This window comes from Saccopteryx leptura, chromosome 1 (genome assembly GCF_036850995.1).
Source record: "Saccopteryx leptura isolate mSacLep1 chromosome 1, mSacLep1_pri_phased_curated, whole genome shotgun sequence".
NCBI lineage: Eukaryota > Metazoa > Chordata > Mammalia > Chiroptera > Emballonuridae > Saccopteryx > Saccopteryx leptura.
Genome location: NC_089503.1, coordinates 223,295,764 through 223,311,645, shown reverse-complemented (window position 1 = coordinate 223,311,645; position 15,882 = coordinate 223,295,764). Strand labels below are relative to the sequence as shown.

General features: G+C 41.4%; 1 protein-coding gene across 1 annotated transcript in view; it reads right to left on the bottom strand.

Moving 5' to 3' along the window:
* TMEM192 (transmembrane protein 192) overlaps positions 1-13,962 on the bottom strand; it is a 28,639-nt gene extending 14,677 nt beyond the window's left edge. The window contains exon 1 of the mRNA XM_066387046.1: positions 13,821-13,962. Coding sequence (XP_066243143.1) covers positions 13,821-13,847 — 27 coding nt within the window. The 5' untranslated portion in view covers positions 13,848-13,962. The remainder of the gene's footprint in view (positions 1-13,820) is intronic.
* Between the last annotated feature and the right edge of the window lie 1,920 nt (positions 13,963-15,882).

The window sequence follows — 15,882 nt, the reverse complement described above, 5'->3', positions numbered from 1 at the left end:
CCCTACTTGGGAGATTCTCTCCGTGGGCGGGGCACCTCACCCAGCCATTCAAGCTAACAATCAAGCGTTGGGGGAGGGGCGCGCGCAGGCAGCCTGAAATACCTTCGGGAGCACAGCTGCGACCCTATCACTGAAATTAGCTTAACCCGTGAAATCTGCTCACCCTCGGTTCTAATTGATAAGATCTCTCTCAGTTCAGCGACCCAAGACAAGAGGCGTGATATTTTTTAGTGCCTCTCGCTAAAGGGGTGGGGCAACTTCTGATTGATAGAGCCTCCATATTCAGGGATAAACGCTAACAAGAAAGACTTGGCAGATAATAAGATCTATACTACACTAGTCGCAAGCAGAGACTAGTGCCTCTTCTTCCCAGCCGAAACAGGCTACAAAGTGTGGAAAGCCTGGGTTGAGAGGTCCAACTGAATGCTAGGCGCTGAACAGTCACCTTGACAACAATTAACTCCCACCCCCGCCTGATTACACTGGAGGCCCTGACTGCCAGAGCCTTTCCCAAAGCCTTGCACTGAGTGGGGATAGAGTGGGGATTTCCCAGCTCTTTGAGCCTCTTACTCCCCAGGCAGAAGCAGTTGCAGCCTTATAGCTGGATCACCAGGCTGCTAATTCAGGAAGGGGGGACTAGGAGAGAGAATCCAGGAAAGCAAACTCTCTCATCATTGGACCCTGCAAACGCCAACAAGCCTTGACTACCAGCAAGACTAAAGCCAATTATATGACATTGCCATAGAATCCCATCAACTGCAAATCCCTACCTAAGTGTGACACAGGGGCAGAGCCTGGGGTAGAGTCACCGACCAGGAAGAGGGAGAGAAAAGAAAAAGGAAGAAGTTAACATCTCAAAATCAAGAAAAATCCACAGACTTTACAACTTGTTCCACTAATTTTTTTTGTTGTTGTTGTTTCTTCTATCTTATTGCCTTTATTTCCTCCACCTCGGTCCTTCTATTCTCTGCCCATCTTATGCTTCCCTTTTCTTGAACTACACTACCCATAAGTGTTACATTTTATTTCTCTTCTTCATCCTCACCCTCCTTTAAGGTTATACTCCAAAACACTTAACTCTCACTCTCTCCTCTTTTGTTTTATTTTGTTTTGCTTTATCTTGTTTTTTTCTCTTCCTTTTTTATTTCTTCCTTCATTTTTCTCTTTTTCTTATTTTTTCCTTTCTATTCGTTTTTTCTTTTCTCGTTTTACTTTCATCCCATTTAATCCTCAATCATGAACAAATTAGTTAATTTGGGACTCAAGGCTTTTTTTGGCTTTATTTTTCATTTTCGCTTTTGTTTTTGTTTTTTTCTTGTTTGTTTATTTTTGTGGCATTTTGGGTGCTCCCAACCCAAGGTCTCCATTGTATTTAGTCTTCGCTCCACTTAATACAACAGATTATTACTTATCATTTTTATTTTTTTCTTCTTTATTATTCCTTTTTTTGTCCTTTTTTCTGGTTCCCTCTTATCCCTCTCATTATATCTCTTAGTTGACCATCACTCACAAGCAAGTAATCTTATGCTTGTATAAGATTTTCTTCCTTTTTTTTTTTTTTTTTTTTGCATTTAGTAGGTCCCTACTCCCCTTTTTTTTCCCCTTGAACTCTTCACCCCAAATCAGGCCCTCCATTATAGGCACGATATTTCCCTGAGGAGGGGAGAGGAGGGAAAGAGAAGAAAGAAAAAAAGGGGGAAATAATAAATTATTACTGTTTTTTTTTGTGGGGTGTTTTACCTTTTTTTTTTTTTACTTTTTACTCTTTATTAATTCTAATTAGTGCTATCAACAAGACCACCCTCAGATGCCAATAAGAAAGAGGAAATCGAATATTATGGATACAAAAGAAAGAGAGGTAACACAAATAGATGTGGAAAAATCTATGGAGAAAAGACTTAACATATTGGAAGCCTTGGAGCTAAATGACAGAGAATTTAAAATAGAAATCTTAAAAATACTCAGAGATATACAAGAAAACACAGAAAGGCAATATAGGGAGATCAGAAAACAACTCAATGAACACAAAGAATATATTACCAAGGAAACTGAAACTATAAAAACAAATCAAACAGAAATGAAAAACTCAATTCACGAGCTGAAAAACGAGGTAACAAGCTTAGCTAGCAGAACAGCCCAGATTGAAGATAGGATTAGTGAAATAGAAGACAAACAACTTGAGGCACAACAGAGAGAAGAAGAAAGAGACTCAAAAATAATAAAAAACGAGAAAGCCCTACAGGAATTGTCTGACTCCATCAGAAAGAATAACATAAGAATAATAGGTATATCAGAGGGAGAAGAGAAAGAAAATGGAATGGAGAATATACTCAAACAAATAATAGACGAGAACTTCCCAAGCCTGTGGAAAGAACTAAAAAGCCTCAAATTCAAGAAGCAAACAGAACACCGAGTTTTCTTAACCCCAACAAACCCACTCCAAGGCACATCATAATGAAGATGACACAAACCAATGACAAAGAAAAAATTCTCAAGGCAGCCAGGGAAAAGAAGAGTACAACATATAAAGGAAGGCCTATTAGATTATCATCAGCTTTCTCAGCAGAAACTCTACAAGCTAGAAGAGAGTGGACCCCAATATTTAAAGCCCTGAAAGAGAGGAACTTTCAGCCGCGAATACTATACCCATCAAAGCTATCCTTCAAGTATGAAGGAGATATAAAAACATTCACAAATTCAGAAAAGATGAGAGAATTTATCAACAGAAAGCCCCCACTCCAAGAAATACTAAAGGGGGTTTTCCAACCAGATTCAAAGAACAAAAGAAAACAACACCACAAGTAACAGCTCCACCAAGAACACAATAAAACCAAACTTAAACTGTGACAACAAAGGAAAAAACGGGGGGAGAGGATGGAGATTAACAGTAGCAAAGGACGATGAAGTACAGAAATACTTATAAGATAGGGTACTACAATGAATATGGTAGGTAACCTTTTCATTACTTAATGGTAACCACCCTAGAAAAAACCACCACAAAAACACTTGACTTAAAAAAGGTAGCAACAGAGGAAAGAAGTATGGAACACAAACAAACAAAAACAAATGATAGAAAAACAAAAGAGAAGAATCAAACTAGATACAAAACTAACAGAAAGCAATTTATAAAATGGCAGTAGGGAACCCACAAGTGTCAATAATTACACTAAATGTAAATGGATTAAACTTACCAATAAAAAGACACAGAGTAGCAGAATGGATTAAAAAAGAAAATCCAACTATATGCTGCCTACAAGAAACACATCTAAGCAACAAGGATAAAAACAAATTCAAAGTGAAAGGCTGGAAAACAATACTCCAAGCAAACAACACCCAAAAAAAAGCAGGTGTAGCAAATCTCATATCTGATAATGCTGACTACAAGACAGAAAAAGTACTCAGAGACAAAAATGGTCATTTTATAATGATTAAGGGGACACTGAATCAAGAAGACATAACAATCCTTAATATATATGCACCAAACCAAGGAGCACCAAAATATATAAGACAGCTACTTATTGACCTTAAAACAAAAACTAACAAAAATACAATCATACTTGGAGACCTCAATACTCCGCTGACGGCTCTAGATTGGTCATCCAAACAGAGAATCAATAAAGAGATAGTGGCCTTAAACGAAATACTAGAACACCTGGATATGATAGACATCTACAGGACACTTGATCCCAAAGCAACAGAGTATACATTTTTCTCTAGTGTACACGGAACATTCTCAAGAATTGACCATATGTTGGGCCACAAAGACAATATCAGCAAATTTAGAAAAATTGAAATTGTACCAAGCATATTTTCTGATCATAAAGCCTTGAAACTAGAATTCAACTGCAAAAAAGAGGGGGAAAAACCCACAAAAATGTGGAAACTAAACAACATACTTCTAAAAAATGAATGGGTCAAAGAAGAAATAAGCGCAGAGATCAAAAGATATATACAGACAAATAAAAATGAAAATACGACATATCAGAATCTCTGGGATGCAGCAAAAGCAGTAATAAGAGGAAAGTTCATATCACTTCAGGCCTATATGAACAAACAAGAGAGAGCCGAAGTAAACCACTTAACTTCACACCTTAAGGAACTAGAAAAAGAAGAACAAAGACAACCCAAAACCAGCCGAAGAAAGGAGATAATAAAAATCAGAGCAGAAATAAATGAAATAGAGAACAGAAAAACTATAGAAAAAATCAATAAAACAAGGAGCTGGTTCTTTGAAAAGATCAACAAAATTGACAAACCCTTGGCAAGACTCACCAAGGAAAAAAGGCACAGGACTCAAATAAATAAAATCCAAAATGAAAGAGGAGAGATCACCACAGACATCATAGATATACAAAGAATTATTGTAGAATACTATGAAAAATTATATGCCACCAAATACAACAATCTAGAAGAAATGGATATATTCCTAGAACAATACAACCTTCCTAGACTGAGTCATGAAGAAGCAGAAAGCCTAAACAGACCAATCAGCAGGGAGGAAATAGAAAAAACTATTAAAAACCTCCCCAAAAATAAAAGTCCAGGCCCAGACGGTTATACTAGTGAATTCTATCAAACATTCAAAGAAGACTTGGTTCCTATTCTACTCAAAGTCTTCCAAAAAATTGAAGAAGAAGCAATACTTCCAAACACATTTTATGAGGCCAACATAACCCTCATACCAAAACCTGGCAAGGATGGCACAAAGAAAGAAAACTACAGACCAATATCTCTAATGAATACAGATGCTAAAATTCTAAACAAAATACTGGCAAACCGAATACAACAACATATTAAAAAAATAATACATCATGATCAAGTGGGATTCATCCCAGAATCTCAAGGATGGTTCAACATACGCAAAACGGTTAACGTAATACACCATATCAACAAAACAAAGAGCAAAAACCACATGATCTTATCAATAGATGCAGAAAAGGCTTTTGATAAAATACAACACAATTTTATGTTTAAGACTCAACAAAATGGGTATAGAAGGAAAATATCTCAACATGATAAAGGCCATATATGATAAACCATCAGCCAACATCATTTTAAACGGCATAAAACTGAGGACTTTCTACCTTAAATCAGGAACAAGACAGGGTTGTCCACTCTCTCCACTCTTATTTAACGTGGTGCTAGAAGTTCTGGCCAGAGCAATCAGACAAGACAAAGAAATAAAAGGCATCCATATCGGAAAAGAAGAAGTAAAGGTATCACTTTTTGCTGATGATATGATCCTATACATCGAAAACCCGAAGGACTCCACAAAAAGATTATTAGAAACAATAAACCAATACAGTAAGGTCGCAGGATACAAAATTAACATACAGAAGTCCATAGCCTTTCTCTATGCCAACAATGAAATATTAGAAAACGAACTCAAAAAAATAATCCCCTTCACGATTGCAACAAAAAAAATAAAATACCTAGGAATAAACATAACAAAGAATGTAAAGGACCTATATAATGAAAATTACAAAGCATTGTTAAGGGAAATCGAAAAAGATACAATGAGATGGAAAAATATTCCTTGTTCTTGGATAGGAAGAATAAATATAATCAAAATGGCCATATTACCCAAAGCAATATACAAATTTAATGCAATTCCCATCAAAATCCCTATGAGATTTGTTAAAGAAATGGAACAAAAAATCATCAGATTTATATGGAACTATAAAAAACCCCGAATAGCCAAAACAATCCTAAGGAAAAAGAATGAAGCTGGGGGCATTATAATACCTGACTTTATATTATAGGGCCACGATAATCAAAACAGCATGGTATTGGCAGAAAAATAGACACTCAGACCAATGGAACAGAATAGAAAGCCCAGAAATAAAACCACATATATATGGTCAAATATTCTTTGATAAAGGGGCCAACAACACACAATGGAGAAAAGAAAGTCTCTTCAACAAATGGTGTTGGGAAAACTGGAAAGCCACATGCAAAAGAATGAAACTCGACTACAGCCTGTCCCCGTGTACTAAAATTAATTCAAAATGGATCAAAGACCTAAATATAAGACCTGAAACAATAAAGTACATAGAAGAAGACATAGGTACTAAACTCATGGACCTGGGTTTTAAAGAACATTTTATGAACTTGACTCCAATGGCAAGAGAAATGAAGGCAAAGATAAATGAATGGGACTACATCAGAATAAAAAGTTTTTGCTCAGCAAGAGAAACTGATATAAAAATAAACAGACAGCCAACTAAGTGGGAAATGATATTTTCAAACAACAGCTCAGATAAGGGCCTAATATCCAAAATTTACAAAGAACTCATAAAACTCAACAACAAACAAACAAACAATCCAATAAAAAAATGGGAAGAGGACATGAATAGACACTTCTCCCAGGAAGAGATATAAATGGCCAACAGATATATGAAAAGATGCTCAGCTTCATTAGTTATTAGGGAAATGCAAATCAAAACTACAATGAGATACCACCTCACCCCTGTTAGATTAGCTATTATCAACAAGACGGGTAATAGCAAATGTTGGAGAGCTGTGGAGAAAAAGGAACCCTCATTCACTGTTGGTGGGACTGTAAAGTAGTACAACCATTATGGAGGAAAGTATGGTGGTTCCTCAAAAAACTGCAAATAGAACTACCTTATGACCCAGCAATCCCTCTACTGGGTATATACCCCAAAACCTCAGAAACATTGATACGTGAAGACACATGTAGCCCCATGTTCATTGCAGCACTGTTCACAGTGGCCAAGACATGGAAACAACCAAAAAGCCCTTCAATAGAAGACTGGATAAAGAAGATGTGGCACATATACACTATGGAATACTACTCAGCCATAAGAAATGATGACATCAGATCATTTACAGCAAAATGGTGGGATCTTGATAACATTATAAGGAGTGAAATAAGTAAATCAGAAAAAAACAAGAACTACATGATTCCATACATTGGTGGAACATAAAAATGAGACTAAGAGACATGGCAAGAGTGTGGTGGTTACCAGGGGTGGGGGGAGGGAGGACAGGGGGAGAGTTAGGGGGAGGGGGAGGGGCACAGAGAACTAGATAGAGGATGGTGAAGGACAATCTGACTTTGGGCGAGGGGTATGCAACATAATCTAATGACAAAATAACCTAGACATGTTTTCTTTGAATATATGTACCCTGATTTATTAATGTCATCCCATTACCATTAATAAAAATTCATTAAAAAAAAACAAAAACAAAAAACATTATTTATTTTATGAAATAATTACATATGATTGCAATTCTTCAACAGTCTCTTTGCTCCATAAAATTTTGGAAAGTTGGTGGAGGCTTTATTAAGGGGTCTTAAACTTTCAGTTATGATAGAAATATATTTTTTTTAATTTTTATTTATTCATTTTAGAGAAGAGAGAGAGAAAGAAAGGGGGGGGAGGAGCAGGAAGCATCAACTTCCATATATGCCTTGACCGGGCAGGCCCAGGGTTTGGTTTTGTTTTGTTTTGTTTTTATTTCTGAAGCTGGAAACGGGGAGAGACAGACAGACTCCCGCATGCGCCCTACCGGGATCTACCCGGCACGCCCACCAGGGGCGATGCTCTGCCCACCAGGGGGCGATGCTCTGCCCCTCTGGGGCGTCACTCTGCCGCGACCAGAGCCACTCTAGTGCCTGGGGCAGAGGCCAAGGAGCTATCCCCAGCGCCCGGGCCATCTTTGCTCCAATGGAGCCTTGGCTGCGGGAGGGGAAGAGAGAGACAGAGAGGAAGGGGGGGGGGTGGATAAGCAAATGGGCGCTTCTCCTATGTGCCCTGGCCGGGAATCGAACCCGGGTCCCCCCCATGCCAGGCCGACGCTCTACCGCTGAGCCAACTGGCCAGGGCCAGGCCCAGGGTTTTGAACCGGCAACCTCAGCATTCCAGGTTGACGTTTTATCCACTGTGCCACCACAGGTCAGGCTAGAAATATTTTTTAAATTATTCATTTTAGAGAGGAGAGAGAGAGAAGAGGGGAGGAGCAGGAAGCATCAACTCCCACATGTGCCTTGACCAGGCAGGTCCAGGGTTTTGAACTGGCGACCTCAGTGTTTCCAAGTCAACGCTTTTATTCACTGCACCACTACAGGTCAGGCCGTATGATAGAAATGTTTTAAAGTACTAATAGAAACATCTCTGATAGACCTTTGAGGAGACTAGTTTGTAGATGTCAGATTCTCAATGAAAGCAACTACTTGCAATGTCACTGAAGTAGTCATAAAAATTCAGCTGCAACTTAAAAACCTAATCAGTCATGTTTAAAGGTACTGTCTTGACAGGAACAGTACTTTCCAGGCTCTGGTGCATAAAATAAGCTCAGTCTCGGATTCTCACTGAAGACAGTTAGATATTAGGCGCTTTGCCCAAGATAAAAGAACAAAAGACACAGTCTAAAAGATCACATTTTCATTAGGAAGGTTAGGGTAAAGGCACACAAAACTAAACACATACAACAGAATGTAGTGCAGGGGACACTATAGGGAAGTAATTTAGGGAATGAATAGCACAGATAATGTAACAGATTAGGTTAACTAGCTGCTCTAAAATGAGAGGGAAATGAAACAATGTGCAAAAGGGAAGTGAAAATAGGAGTAGGAGGCAGAGGATAAGGGCTCTTTCCTTTGGAAGGGGTGGAGGGTGGGCTGAGATGGCTCTTGGGCACTAGGATTATATAGGACGGGGCATGAACCAATCTGGGCTGGGCTCCGTGATTTCTAATCTCAGACATTCCATGCTGCTCTGCAATTTTTAAGTATTCAATGCTTAGCAGTGTCCCATTTAGTTTGCCACAACTCATGGTGTGATTCTGATTATTTCTGTTCTCTTCAAGACTCCGTTGCCTCTAGCTCTTTCTCAGTCTGCAGATGTCCTAGCTTCCACAGCTCTTCCCCTTAGCTAATGTCTGTGCAGCCTTCTGGGCTCAGCTGGGGCCACAGGTGGCCTTTCTGAGCAGCCGAGCATCTGAATCACGCCACCCCACCATGTCCTCCCAAGCATCTGTTGCTTACCTCCTCTATCATACTACCCTGTTTGTCTTTCCCAGTAGCCTCTATGAGACCCACTGTTGCCCCACTTCTTATGTCTTTGTAAGGCTAGCCCCCAGCAGTGACTCATGGTGGATCCTCAGTGAACATGTGATGAGTACTGAATGTTCCAAACCTGACCCTGCAGTGTTCCCTAACTCAGTTAAGGTAGCATCATAATCAGGAGAGATTATCAAAAGCTGTAGGGACAATAAACTCTGACCAGAGGGCAGTAAAGTGCAGTGGTTAAGGGCATGCTCCTAAGATAAACTGCCTGGGTTTGAATAAAAGTTCTACTGCTTTCTAGCTGTGGGCAAGCTACTCTGTCCTTCTGTGCCTCAGTTTCCTCATCACCTGCTTCATGACTTTGTTGGGAAGATTAAATAAGTTACCGCAATAAAACTGCTTTCAACACTGCTGGTACAGAGTGAGCAATCAATAAGCATGAGCCACTATTACCTCATTCTTGCTTTTCCTTTGCTCCCTATAAGAATATTCATTACCATAACATTCATGATATAATTAATATGCATTACCATATAATACAAGATTCATTACCATTTTAACTCTTAAATCTGTTTTACCTCCATATTCTCTCAGTCCAGGATCTCATCATTTTCATGGCCTTTGCTGGTAACCATCCAACCTGCAGACCTTAGTAACTAACCTCTTTCACTCCCATCAGAATTCTTCCAAAAGGCACATTCATGTTTCTCTTCCCCAAACCCTGGGTACTTCCCCACTAGCCTTAGGACAAAGTCCAAACAATCCATTGCTAAGCTGCTTTTCAGGATATGCTTCTCACCATCTCCCTCCATCCCTCTTGATGCCAACGGCTCCTTGTTCCCATCTCTCGGGCCACCCTTTCAACCTCTGTGCCTCTCTGTGGTCTTCCCCACTGGTCAAGTACTTGTCCCAGCCCAAATCCTGCCTTCTGATGCCTCAGTGCTGTTCCTACTGCCCTTCTCATCTGACACTGTAGTTTTTATCTCTACAAGTTTGATGTGGGTCTACTGTATGTATACCTCCCATGTGTCTTTTTAACCCTTAGAATAAATAGAAGACAGTTATAACTAACATGTCATTTCTGAATCGGTTTCAGTGGACTCACACACACCTCTAATACAGCTTACAACACTAAGCACAAAAGTTGTTGGAATATTGGAATAGGTGTGCTTCATAAGGGTGGGACTCTGGATTAGATTAGATTTTTTTGTGCCTGTAGCACCTGATATATAGCAGGGGTTTAATGTGTGTGTGGACTGAATCAAAGACTGCCCACCTTCTTGGCATATATTTTATATTTGCATGTTAAAGTATATGGCTTTTCTATTACACGTACAGTTTTCCTGAGTAAAGTAATACTACTTTTCTACATTGTAGAGCTGGGTTTTAGATATAAACAAAGTTAGTACTGAGAACTTAAGACAAAGCCCTGGCTGGTTGGCTCAGTGGTAGAGCGTCGGCCTGGCGTGCAGGAGTCCCAGGTTCGATTCCTGGCCAGGGCACACAGGAGAAGCGCCCATCTGCTTCTCCCCCCCTCCCCCTCTCCTTCCTCTCTGTCTCTCTCTTCCCCTCCCGCAGCCAAGGCTCCACTGGAGCAAAGTTTGCCTGGGCGCTGAGGATGGCTCTGTGGCCTCTGCCTCAGGCGCTAGAATGGCTCTGATTGTGGCAGAGCCACGCCCCAGATGGGCAGAGCATCGCCCCCTAGTGGGCATGTCTGGTGGATCCTGGTCGGTCGCATGCGGGAGTCTGTCTGACTGCCTCCCCGTTTCCAGCTTTGGAAAAATACAAAAAAAAAAAAAAAAAAAAGTGAACTTAAGACAAGAACCTACAGTAAGTCCTCACTTAACATTAGGTTCTATGATTTTAAGTAAAACAGCATATAAAGAAACCAGTTTTACCACAGCTAATCGATGTAAACAGGTGTTAAATTCCTAAGGCACCTCATCAGTGTTACTCGAGGATCCGCTGTGCTTTATCTCCCACTACTGTTTTAGGCTCTTCTCCTCTAGCCTAAATGAGCTTTCTGGAGTGCCCACAAATATATCTATTATCTTTTTCAGAATCCAACTCACCTTTTAGGGTCCCAACCAAAACTTATGTTCTCTATAAAACTTGACCAGCCAAGTGTTTTCTTCCTACTTTCAAACTCCTGTAAAACAAACTGCCCTTAATATTAATTTGGAATATTTCTTGTGCTGCCTTCTGTTGTTTTCCCTGTCAGGGCCCACAATTTGGTCTATTGCTCATTAGATGTTCAGTGAATACAATGCATTTAAAAAAGATTTTATTTATTTTAGAGAAGAGAGAGAAAGAAAGAGGGACAGAGAGAGAGAGAGAGAAGGGGGAAGGAGCAGGAAGCATCAACTCCCATATGTGCCTTGACAAAGGAAGCTAAGGTTTAGAACCGGCAACCTCAGCGTTCCAGGTCGATGGTTTATCCACTGCACCACCACAGGTTAGGCATTGATGGCTATGTTAAATACGTTGTCTAATAGACCCTACAGGAAATATAGTAAAACCATACAAACAGCATATCATCATTCTCTAACTCACCATCTGCAAGTGAAAGGTGAAGGGAAGAGGCCTCCTAAAATCCAAATTAATTTCATTTCCATTATTTTTTTTTTTTTACAGAGACAGTGAGTCAGAGGGATAGACAGGGACAGACAGACAGAAATGGAGAGAGATGAGAAGCATCAATCATTAGTTTTTCATTGCGCGTTGCAATACCTTAGTTGTTCATTGATTGCTTTCTCGTATGTGCCTTGACAGCGGGCCTTCAGCAGACCGAGTAACCCCTTGCTGGAGCCAGCAACCTTGGGTTCATGCTGGTGGGCTTCTGCTCAAACCAGATGAGTCCGCGCTCAAGCTGGTGACCTCGGGGTCTTGAACCTGGGTCTTCTGCATCCCAGTCTGACGCTCTATCCACTGTGCCACCGCCTAGTCAGGCTCATTTCCACTATTAATAACTACATTACTACCTATAGAACGTATCTGTTGTTTCTGCCCATATCATATCTCTTCCTTCTTCTTAGGTGACAATAACTGTATGTCCTTTGGGAACCCACCATTTACCTCTGCATTAAGTCTCAATGGAAACATCTTTCAATACTCGACTGTCCTCTGGCCTAGGAATGGTCGTGGAACCAGAGATTGGGCTATCCAACTCTCTGCGAGCAGCAGAGCAAAGGGAGACCACCGCTGAGGCAGATTCATTCCAGGGCAGACTCCAAAAGGACATGAGCCACCCTTGCTGAGTTCCTTCTGAGGCCTTGGTGCTCAACTACCGTATTGCTAATAAATCCCTATCTTCCTTAAACCAGCCAGAGTTTGTTTCACTGCTTGCAAACAATTGACCTTAACTAAAAAGTCTTTGCCTCTTCTAAGTTACTGAAGTGTCTGGGCCTATGACATGGCACATAATCTTTAGCTTTTTACTGAATAGTAGAATTCATATCTACAAAGTACCAAAGCAGGCATCTTGCTCAGATCAAGAGTGATTTAGCTATGTAATCGTTGGTGAAACAGATTTCTAGGATTGTACTTGTTCTAAAGCTAAAAGCCATAGATCCAAGAACCCTGGGGTAACTTAGCATCAACTAAGAAGCACTTACCGCAGCAGTTTTCTAAGTCTCTTATTTTACTTAGATAACTCATTTTTACCATACATTGCCAAGTCATCATCCTCACCCTTTAGAAATAATTGATTTTTCTTTAAATATTATATTTAAGTCTCTACTACCAGGTTTTACAGTGTTCCATTTTCTCCACTGGGAGGAAAAAGAGTTTTTAGTCTTACTAGAAATTTTTTGGTCTTTAGTCAAGATAATTTAACTGTGGTCCGTTTTTACCAAAGGATCTAAGCTCTTCTAGGGCTGGAACTGTGTTTCATGTGTCTTGCCTGATGCACCTCATTCAGTGATAGCATCCCAGTAATATTTCTATTAATTTATTAATCCAAATTAGTGCCTTAACGTAACTCTCAACTTTGCATTTTTCAAGGCAACAATTTTATTTTATGCCAGTAGAGCAACCCATTTAATTCTGGACAGAAATATATTTCCCCTAAAAATGTTTTACTATACTTAAGCAAAGATTTTTGCAATTGTGCTACCACTCCGTACTATATACACTGTAAAATAGGCCACTGTTTATTTTTAGTAATCTAGTTTGGATACATCTAAGAAAGGAGACTTAAACACCCTTCCATTCCTACCATGCCTAGATTTAAAATATCACATTGTTTTCCTCCAGTGGCGGTTTCCGGGTGATGACAGCGACAGGTCTGCCTGTGGGACGCCGGCGGCTGGCCTGTTTAGCAGTGGCTTCAAGATCCACAGCTCTCTAGAGCCAAAGTTGGGGGGGGGGGACCCACACGGCGGGTAGATGCGCCCCGCGCCCCAGGTTCGACAGAGGGGAGCGCAGCGGCCCGGCGCCCAGAGGCCCGCGGGGAGCCAGGGCTGTCAGGCCAGCCGCGCATCACGTGAAGCTCAGTTCCGGGATCACGGACGCGCACTGCACGTGGGGCGCCCGCCTGGGACCCCCGGCCCAGCAGCCCACCCTAGCGGAGGCAGGGGGAAGTAAGACCCGCGCCGGCGATCGCGGACCCAGCCGCCCTGGTCCCTTCTACGGCCCGCGCCCAGGGCCAGCCCTGCGCAAACAGCACCGCCTCCCGCCGCGCCCGGACGCGATGAGGATGGCTTCTCCGAGCAGTCTCCGCCCAGCGCGCCCCGTATAGGAAGAGAGGGGTTCCGGGGCCAGCCGCCCGCCACTTTTGTGCACTCACATCCTCCAGCCTGCCCCCTGTCGCCATGTCCCGACGTTTGAGGCCGGAGCCCAGGCCAGCCCGGCCTCTCTACCTGTTCCTAGGCGCCGTGGGCCCAGGAAAATCGCCACCTTTAGGGACCTGCCCGCCCCCAGGTCAGCCACACCCCTATCCTGCGCCAGCCCCGCCTCTAGCCGTCCTCGGGCTCCGCCTCCTCACTTCCGATTGGCTGAGGTAGAGAGGGGCGTGCTCTGCCCTGAGGAACGAACCTGTGCGCCGCCGCTGCGACTAGGACTCTGGTTTCTGGGAATTCCCGCCTTGTCCGCTCAAGTCTGCTATTGGCCAGAGACTTGGGCATTAAAGGGTGCCTCCCAAGTCCAAGAATTTAACTATTTTCGCCCTCCACTTTCTCCTTTCTAGAATGTTAACTTTTTCCGTCCTTCCTTAAGTTTTGTTTGTAGGCATAGCTCCATGCATAAATTGAAACAGCGGTAGAATTTAGGGTTTCCATTTTTAGCTCAAAACACCAGTAGATGGGCACGAGCAGAATAAAGATTCTAATTTCCATGACGTATTTACAGATTTCAGCAATGGATATGAGTAGAAAACCTTATTAGAAGCAAGTGTCAGAGACCTTGCTGATCAGTAGCTCCCTAAACCGGCTCTGATTCAGTTCTGAATAAAGCGGGCTTCACCTCTTTCAGGAAACTCACTATACCGAGTCTGAGTCTTGGCTTGTGAATGTAACACTTCTAGGAGTAAAGTGGTTTTAACCTTTTTCAACTTGAACTTTATATTTCTTTTGTAAGTACTGCCCAACTGATGGATTATTTAGTGAATGACGTTGGGAAAACCAGCTAGCTATTTGGCAGGAAATAAAGCTGGATACTCTTCCCTCATTCCTCAAGAGTGTGGGAAACATTCATACAAGACTGTAGGATTTTTTCCTGCAGTTATACTAAAAAGAAGTGAGAAAGGTATTTGTTAATGGGCATTTGATGCAACATCACTTCTAAAACTTCCTCTTTATTAAAAACAGTAACAATGTAAATATCTACCAACAGGGGACTAGTTACCTCTGTTGAGTAGGACTGAAGATGTAGAAGAATGTTTTCTTTCCAGTTTAAATTTTTCCACACTCTGAAATTTTTACTGTGCATTACCTTTTAAAAAATTTTTTTTAAATTTTTATTTATTCATTTTAGAGAGGAGAGAGAGAGAGAGAGAAAGGGGGGAGGAGCAGGAAGCATCAACTCCCATATGTGCCTTGACCAGGCAGGTCCAGGGTTTTGAACTGGCGACCTCAGTGTTTCCAAGTCAACGCTTTTATTCACTGCACCACTACAGGTCAGGCCGTATGATAGAAATGTTTTAAAGTACTAATAGAAACATCTCTGATAGACCTTTGAGGAGACTAGTTTGTAGATGTCAGATTCTCAATGAAAGCAACTACTTGCAATGTCACTGAAGTAGTCATAAAAATTCAGCTGCAACTTAAAAACCTAATCAGTCATGTTTAAAGGTACTGTCTTGACAGGAACAGTACTTTCCAGGCTCTGGTGCATAAAATAAGCTCAGTCTCGGATTCTCACTGAAGACAGTTAGATATTAGGCGCTTTGCCCAAGATAAAAGAACAAAAGACACAGTCTAAAAGATCACATTTTCATTAGGAAGGTTAGGGTAAAGGCACACAAAACTAAACACATACAACAGAATGTAGTGCAGGGGACACTATAGGGAAGTAATTTAGGGAATGAATAGCACAGATAATGTAACAGATTAGGTTAACTAGCTGCTCTAAAATGAGAGGGAAATGAAACGATGTGCAAAAGGGAAGTGAAAATAGGAGTAGGAGGCAGAGGATAAGGGCTCTTTCCTTTGGAAGGGGTGGAGGGTGGGCTGAGATGGCTCTTGGGCACTAGGATTATATAGGACGGGGCATGAACCAATCTGGGCTGGGCTCCGTGATTTCTAATCTCAGGCATTCCATGCTGCTCTGCAATTTTTAAGTATTCAGTGCTTAGCAGTGTCCCATTTAGTTTGCCACAACTCATGGTGTGATTCTGATTATTTCTGTTCTCT